Source organism: Protopterus annectens, chromosome 1.part1 (genome assembly GCF_019279795.1).
Source record: "Protopterus annectens isolate FY-2018-M chromosome 1.part1, PAN1.0, whole genome shotgun sequence".
NCBI lineage: Eukaryota > Metazoa > Chordata > Ceratodontiformes > Protopteridae > Protopterus > Protopterus annectens.
The window spans coordinates 1793454911-1793463583 of NC_056726.1; the positions used below are offsets into that span (position 1 = coordinate 1793454911).

At 40.3% G+C, this 8673-nt stretch overlaps 1 protein-coding gene across 6 annotated transcripts in view; it reads left to right on the top strand.

Annotated features, from left to right (window-relative positions):
* The window catches only part of PUM1 (pumilio RNA binding family member 1), a 3075948-nt gene extending 3067867 nt beyond the window's left edge, over nt 1-8081 (top strand). For all 6 annotated transcript variants that reach the window (XM_044084662.1, XM_044084694.1, XM_044084669.1 and 3 more), the window contains exon 18: nt 6381-8081. In XM_044084662.1, coding sequence (XP_043940597.1) covers nt 6381-6512 — 132 coding nt within the window. In that variant the 3' untranslated portion in view covers nt 6513-8081. The remainder of the gene's footprint in view (nt 1-6380) is intronic.
* Nucleotides 8082-8673: the final 592 nt, after the last annotated feature.

Below are 8673 nucleotides of genomic sequence, written 5' to 3' on the forward strand. Positions count from 1 at the left end.
GCTCCCTATTTGGGGGCTCCTGACATTTGAGGCAAGAAAAACTGATGTAATGGCATCGGCTGCCTGTTTTTATACCCCTTATGACCTGACGTCATAGAAGAAGCGACAGCATCCAACGCAGAAATACTAAGACTGGTATTCAGGCAGGCTGAGAGCTACCTGCAGGCAGATAACCCAAGTGTGATGACTGCAACATTGAATAAACTCTAACATCTACATTTATGGTAAGTGTACACAACTGTACTTTTCTGGTTACATGAAAGACAGTGGAGACCTATAATGGAATTTTCTCAACTCAGTACCTTCCTCAAGGTACCCACTTTCAAAATGCTGTTTTTTCAGACTTTTCATAGGATCATCATCATAGGATCATAGTAAGTTACTAGGTTGATTAGTCCTAAGACCCGTAATAGCCTAGCCAAGTTCTACCCTTATTTCCATGATCAGCAACAATTCCCCCTTTCCAAGAGGGACACAGGTGGAACCCCCCGGGATGAATTTACAGTTTCTCATCCGATCATCCAGATTCCGTATAGGATCATAGGAAGTTACTAGGCTAATGGCCCTAGGCCCTTCTTCCCTTTATCATTTCCCAGGCTTTCCTAGCGTCTTCAGACCTGGTGGATGCATACCTACATATACTTATACACCTGTCTTGCAGGAAATTTCTGAGGTTCTCTTCTGGCTCATTACGTTTTCATTTTTTTCTGCTTTCCCCTTTGGCCTTCCTGCTTCTTCTAGAGGTTTCACAAAGTGCCTAGATCAGGTAAATAACCTTTTGCAGGACTTTAGGAATTCAGATATTCCCTTACCTAGACAATTTGATAATCTGAATATCATCACCTTAGACACTTACTGCATTTCAGACTCACTCTCACCCTCCTGCGACCGAGGTTCACTTGTCTATTTCAAAAGGTCTTCCCTACAGACCGTCAAGACCTAGTTTTCCTGGGTTGCAAATTAGACACCAGAAAGATGCCAGCCTCCTTGCCCCGGGAGAAGGTGCAGTGCCTCACAACTAACTTCCAGTCCCTCTTACCTCTCCAAATTTGCTCAGAAAGGGAGATTCTCAGAGCACTAGGTTACATGTGGCAACCATTCCAGTGGTACCACTAACCAGGCTGTGCACGAGACAAATACATTTTTCAAGCACCGCTGTCATATCGTCTGAACACTCTCTTCCCCTGGACACACACATCCTCCTCATACCATGACTAAGAAGTGAGATTTTAGTGGGTGTCACATGCGGGTCTCAATCCAGGGCTGCCATTCAAGATGCAGACTCAAGTCAGGAGCAGCGCACAGATATCTCCAACAAGTCTTGGGGAGCATGGACAGTGACTCACAAGGTTCATGGTTTCTGGAATTCCAGTGTCAGGAGAGAACACATCAACCTGAAGGAGATGCAAGCTTTCCTTCAGGCCCTACAAGTCTCCCATCCCTGGAAACCATGTCCTGTAAAGGTATTCAGAGGCAATACAGAAGTGTGGTACTTAAGCGAAGAGGGACAAAATTTTACTAGCTGTGCAGTTTGGCACAGATTGCTTGGGACCTAGCGATCATGGTAAATATTTCCCATCAAAAAGTATGCATTCTTTCTGAGGACAGTATCCTGGGAGACTCCCTCAGCAGGTCAGCGAAAGGCCTCACAAATGGTTGCTCAACAAATGGGTCTTTCTAGACGTAGTCCACAAATGGAGTACACCACAGATCAAATTGTTCGCCTCAGAAAACGAACAGTTCCCTCTCTATTGCACAAGGATACATTGCCCCCAGGCTTGGAGAACAGATGCCTTGTCTTTCCAGTTGACAGGAATGTTTGTTTATGCCTTCCATAGACTTCCTGTGCTTCCAAACGTTTTACTCAAAATCCAAAAATAAAAAACAAGAATTTTGCCGACTCCCTTTTGGTCAAGTCAGCATCGGTTCCTACTTCATTGTCCTTTAGCCAAGGGCAGTCACCGCAAGCTACTCCACAAAGTATGCAGGAGGCGGCCCTTCGACTCTTCTATAGAGTCTGACATCCACCACCTACTTGGATGATCGATAGCCCCCCCGTCCCCATCCCCTCCTGAAGTCGCCGCATTTGGCAAGGTATTGTAATTGATGAGACTGAAGGGATCATGGCCCATGGACCCACCATTTCATAATGATATGATTTTATTTGAGGCCTGTTGCTGTGCAGTGTCTACCTCCAGGTTGATTCCCCCCTGTAAAATGTCTGACAGATTTGGGCACCAGGAGGGTATGGCAGAAACTTGATTCTTCTGACGCCTTCCCTAGAAAACCTGACAAAATTCTTTACCCATCTTAGGATAGGTAGCACTAGTCCAAGAAACCTAATGAGAGTTCTTTTTTTGTAGCAGCAGCCACCAAGAGGTTGCTGTCTGACAATGCAACTGCTGTCCATCTGCCCATCAAAAAGTCTAGGACTGTAGACAGAATGAGGAAGTGTGCTTATTACCTCAGGCACTTTAGACCTTAAAACACTGAATTATGCCATATACACATTAAACATTTCCAAAGATTTAGTGGAGCAAGCTTTGGACTCCTTGCAAAGGCCACCTATGCCAGAGTCTAGAAGACAGTTCATAGTGGACTATGCTTAACATTGCCATCCTCTTCATGCAGTTTTTAGATGATGCTGCTGATGGATTGTCCCAAGATGCAGCAACAGATATTGCTATGATATGTCATGCCTAACACCACCTTTGCAACTTTGCGAACAGCTTTTGTGGTGTCTTTTATGAATACTCCTTATGGTGTTACATCTTTATTTAATCCTTTAATGAAAGAAAAGTTGTTGAGTTGCAAGTAGGAAGGCAAATCTCTTGTCTGCCAATGGCTTCAAATTTGAGGTCCCTCAAAGGTCCTACAATAGGAATCAGAAGGGGTCCAAAGTCTTTATGGTTCTGGTAACCCCATCTGCATTCCTCTGACTCCACCTCAAACGGGCAGTTGTAGCAGACACATAGATCAAGGTGATCCACAGATTCTGAGATTCCTGGAGCCCTTTTTGGATAAACAGAGCTAGTGCCCCTGAAGCCTTCTTTGGCTGCTCCCCTCTGAAGGCAGTTAGGGAAAGTTTGTCTCCATTCAACTGCATTGGTCATCAGGCAGGATTCTTGGGTGACAGATGATATCCAGAGGCTATATTAGTCCTTTTCCCCATCTCCCACCCCTCCAAACCAGGCCAATTCCAGACCTTCCATCCCAGCAACAAAAAGTGGCCAAAAGAGAAATACTCTCTCCTAAAAGTAAACACCAGACCAGAGGTGGTCATGATTCTGGTAATACGAAAGAAGAACAAGGACCCTCAGGCCTATTCCAGATACCAGCAGCCTAAATTTTCACATCAAAAGACACCCCTTAAAATGGTCTTTGTGCAGTCAAATTTGCCATTCCTGAAAGAAAATGAATAGATGTGCTGAATAGATATGCAGGATACTTGCCTTGACATCAAGATAGTAAAGACATCCATGAGATTACTGTGTTTCCATGTAGGAGCCAGTCATCAGTTCTGAGCCCTTCCCCCTTTGGTCTCATCAAAGCAACCCCCCCCAGGTGCTCAACAAGTGCATGGTAGTAGTCACAGCTCACCTGAGATTTAGTGGGATCCACGTGTTCCTGTATTTGGATGATTGACTCTTCACTACTGCAACCAAGGAATCTGTTATTAATATCAAACACTACTCATTGCAGTTCTGCCTATCCTTCGGTATCTCTGTAAACTATGAAAAGTGAAGATTACTTCTAATACAGTCCATAATATTTATTGGAATCCATCTAGACACAAGTTGTACAGTCAGCCTTCCGCCAGAGACTGTCCAAAACACTCAGTGCTTTAACCCATTGTGTTCTGAACCACCTGTCTCCACCATCTCTATTGTTACTTTCAGTATTGGGTTTGATAGCCTCAAGTGAAGTCATGGTCCCTCATGCACACTTTTACATTTGTATACTTAAGAGGCTACTCGGGGTCCATTGGATGCGGTTTTCATTCCGTCTTGTAACACCCAAAGTCACGACACAGCTGTGCAAGGCTTATTTGAGATGGTGGCTCACCTCTGTCAGTTTGTCAGTAGGACGACAGTTACTCTTCCACCAGGGTCAGTGAGAGTTTAGCAGTGGGCAGTTGCTTCATATCACTTTCTGAAGGCAACATGTGTTCTGGGGAAAGCCAACTATTTTGTGGACAGGCTCAGCAGGACTATCCTAATGCCTCATGAGTGGTCTCTCAATCCAGTGGTAGCTTATCAGATTTTTGACTGCTGAGGACAGCCTTTCTTTGATGTCTTTGTTTCCTTAACCAACACCATGTGCAGCAACATTTTTTCCCTTATCCCTCCAGTGGGAGAGTCCCCGAGAGACTGGTCAGACTTCTGTATGTTTTCCCCATCTTATTCTAATGTCCAGTGTGTTACAGAAAGCATCAACATGCAACACCATGCTAATCCTTGTTGCCCTGTGTTGGTCACCACTAAATTGGATCCTATTCATTCAGTCTGTCCTTTCTAGCATACAGGTCTGGAAACATCAGTGTTCCAGTCTTAAGCCCCTTAAGAATTTTCTCTTCTGTGATGCACCTTCCAGTTTACCTCAGATTTCCTTTGTCTCTTGTGGAGCTAAGTGCTCTATCCCTTCTTTTCAAACTTTAGATATTTTCTTCTCAAACTAGTTGTTAGTCATGTAGTAGTTTTAGAGCCGTTAAGCTTGTCTAGTGTTTCTCCTTAAGAAAATATATATATGAACCCCTTATCCTTACAGTATTTCCTGCCTTGTCTGTGTCTTTGGTAAGATTTGCAGAGTTGTACATTTGTATATTTTTGGATATTTTCAGTGTTACTAGCTGTGTGTTATTAGAAAGTGTACTTAAGATTTTATAGACATTGTTAGAGTAATGTTTATTAACTAGAGTTCTGGTTGAATATTGTTTTGATTTTTATTTTGGCGTGTATTTAGTTTTTGTACATTAAATAGGTGTGCTGAGTGCCACTATTGTTTCTCAGCTAGTTGTGGATAAGCAGACAAACTTTAAAAAAATGCTGAATGTGTGTACATAACATCCCACCACAGGATCTTCATAGTTAGAAGTTTGGTTTGCTGGGGTGTTACTTCATTTGTTGATAGACTGTAAAATATGTAAGGGCTTCAGCCCTAGGGCATTGACCAGAAATAATTTGATACTTAAAGGCCTCCCTCCCCTTGATTTGTAGGTCACTAAGATTGATACATACCAAGAAGTACCCTAAGACTAAAGACTGTGATAAAGTAAGAGGTCAGCATTTCCAGTGTCTTCAACCTTGGTTCCAAAGCAGCCTAAGCCTAGAGGAGTACTTGGCACATAGGCTGACTTACACCGCTCCTCCAGGTCCGATGCCCTTGGAATCTATTGTTTTACACAGCTCCCCAAGGATAGAATTTTCAGTAGACCTACCTGAACAGGTCTCCACCATTCTAGACTGTGATTGGCTCTTTCAGACAGATTCTTCAGGTCTTACAAGAGTTTTTCTGAAGCAGATTTGAACCACTTGATGCAGAAGGTCTTAAGGACGCAGATAGAGATGGTAGTCATTCCATCTTTTCAGCTCCAAAGGTAGACAGATACACCCATTTTGCCCCCATTATGGCTCTTTCACCAATCCACTCTTTGGCTTTTTCGGCACCACCCCTGCCCACGGCAGCTATGTTCTCGATGCAGATTCCTACTTGAGATTTGGCAACAAGGTATATGGATCAGACTCTCTCAACACTGCCCGTTTTGAAGCCGAAACAGTCTCAGAACCAAGGAGTCAAACTGATGGCTTCTACTCCCACTTCAGTCCCGTAGCTCCTTTTGAGATATTTGGCTCTTGACCCTTCAGTTCCAGTCCCATATCAGAGCCATCTAGTTTTATGATCTCTGAGCCACGTGGTAGAATTGGAGCCAGACCCAACTGTCCAAGTGAGCTCTTGAGATCCACTTGAGGTAAGTCAGATCTTCAGATGCTGGGAAGGATGATTGGTTCTTTGTGTCAGCCTTTTTGCTTGCTGATGTCGAGTACTGCAACAGTACTGTTTAAAATCTGCTGGCTTGAGGGACTTTCTGGTGGCTTTGGCACAAAGATTAATTGCATATTAGCCAAGAAATGACTTTGATTGCCAGTGGAATGAAGTTATTGTAGTAGTGATGATTAACACTCAGAATGCATAATAAATATGAGGGAGAGAATTTTTTTTATCCTGACTTGTCTGTAAAATGTATTCATTCACTTTGCAAGAACTTTATATAGAAAAGTTGAAACTGTACAATTCAGTAAAGCTGTAAAAGTAAAATCTTTTCATATTTTGTTTTGAATGCTTTTTCATATTATTATTATTATTATTTTTTTTGGTCTTAGATTCGGCCTCATATAGCTACTCTGCGCAAGTACACATATGGCAAACACATCTTGGCCAAACTTGAGAAATACTACATGAAGAATGGGGTTGACTTGGGGACAATTTGTGGACCACCAAATGGAATAATCTGAAACAGCTGAATGAAATTGTAAACTTTTGTGCCCATCAGAGGCACTGCTCAACAGCATCTTAAAATATTCCATTATAAAGCGGTAAAAGGAAAAAAAAAAGTTTAGGAACTGCTAAACCTTGAACACTTGTTTTTGGAAAAGCCTTTGTAAATTAATGTTTAATTTTATCAAACATAATGTTTACTACTTTTTTAATTAACCGGTTGCCCTGCTGTTCTTGTATCACTGGTGTATAGAATAATTGTACATAGATAACACATGTACATCTGTGGCAACACGTTCTCTTTTGTTGACTGTTGTATAGTGAATGTGGATAAGTTCAGGGTGATTGGTTTAAAATCAGAATATTTAATTTCACCTGCTTGGCAGAGAATAGCAAAGAACCAAATCCCCTCTTTTCATTTTAGATCTGTTTGGGTTGGGGGGCTTTTATATTTTAGTTAACTTGCACAAACCCACATTTAATGTTATTTATGCAGTTTCAAAATATTGAAGCTATTGAAAAATATCAATTGTTTTATGATTTGCAGAATTTCTGAATTCATAATGCTAAGGAATTTAGCTTATGTTTTGAAAAGGAAAACATTTTTGCACACCCCAGAAGTTTGAAAAGAGGTAGTGCATTATAACTGCCTGTATAATTTCTTACTTTAAAGTTGAAAGGCAGTATTTATTTAGCATGAGGAAGTTACCTGACTCAGCTTTGGTCTTGCTTAAATAAGTATATAGTGTATACATTTGTTGTAGACTTTGCATATATATATAAAAATTTGTAGTATTTTCTGGTTTTGATGTTAAACTGTATCTATAATGTACCCTAGTAGTGGAACATACTTTTGATTGTACAATTGTACATTTGTAAACCTCTGTAATGTAAATGTGGAAAGTTTGAATCAACTTTAACCCTTTTTGGTAAAGAAAAAAGAAATAGCAAACCTGTGCATTTCAGTGTATATTCACACCTTTTATGGTCGTAGCATATAGTGTTGTATATTGTAAATTGTAATTTCGATCATAAGTAAATTTTTTTCTCTTTTTTGAAAGAAATGTTTTCTCTTTATACAGCATAGTTAATGTGTAAAATTGAAAAGATTTATTGTTTTTATCTGTCACATAGTCCCAACGTATAGCCATTGTTTACAAATGTAAGAAAATTCATTTCACTTAATTATTTTTAACTTCAGCATTTTTTTAGTACAGAAATGAGCAGAAGTACAAATCTTAGCTCACCTTACAATCAGTCCCTATTCACCTTGTAAAGTGTGTATCACCCCTTTTGTACAGAAGATAAACTGTATTTTGCATTTTTTGTCTACTTGTAAGTGAATGTAACATACTGTCAATTTTCCTTGTTTGAATATAGAATTGTAACACTACACGGTGTACATTTACAGAGCCTTGTGTATATTTCCAATGAACTTTTTTGCAAGCACACTTGTAACCATATGTGTATAATTAACAAACCTGTGTATGCTTATGCCTGGGCGACTATTTTTTGTAACTCTTGTGTAGATTGTCTCTAAATGATGTGTGATCTTTATTTTGAAAATACAGAACTTTGAAATCCAAGTTTGTTTGGAGTAATTTAGACACTGCTTGAGAATGTCAGATAATGCATTATAAGGAGTCATTGCTGCAGGATTTGCCTGTATAATGGGTATATCTTGACTGCTGGAGGTGAATGTATGTCATTTAGATTTTTTTCAGCAGATGGGTGTGACATAGCATGCATGCAATACTGCATTCTCGAGCTTTGGCTGTTAGAGAGCAGCTTGGCTATAAAGAAGAATCTGCTCACTCATTGCGTTTCTTTCTGCCTGAAGTAAATAATAGCTGCATTGGATTAATAGTGTTATGTCACTTAGCCCTTTTTTCCTCTACAGTCTTGGTAAGTTCTTTTACTATATAGTTTCTGCTTCATACTGTAAATAATTTAATCTGATTTGTCTAAGGGCAGTGTTCCCTGAGAAGGCCACCAAGTGACTGTGAGATCTTCCTAAAAATAACTCAACTTAGGGAAGAACCAAGTATTTAATCCTGTGTACAGTGTACTACTTCCAGTAAAATACTTTAGCAAAAGGATTGTATTTTTGACCATAAAAAAAAAACTGCAGGATAGTTCTTCTCAGTTTGTAGTAGTTTCTCAGTGTAAAACATGACC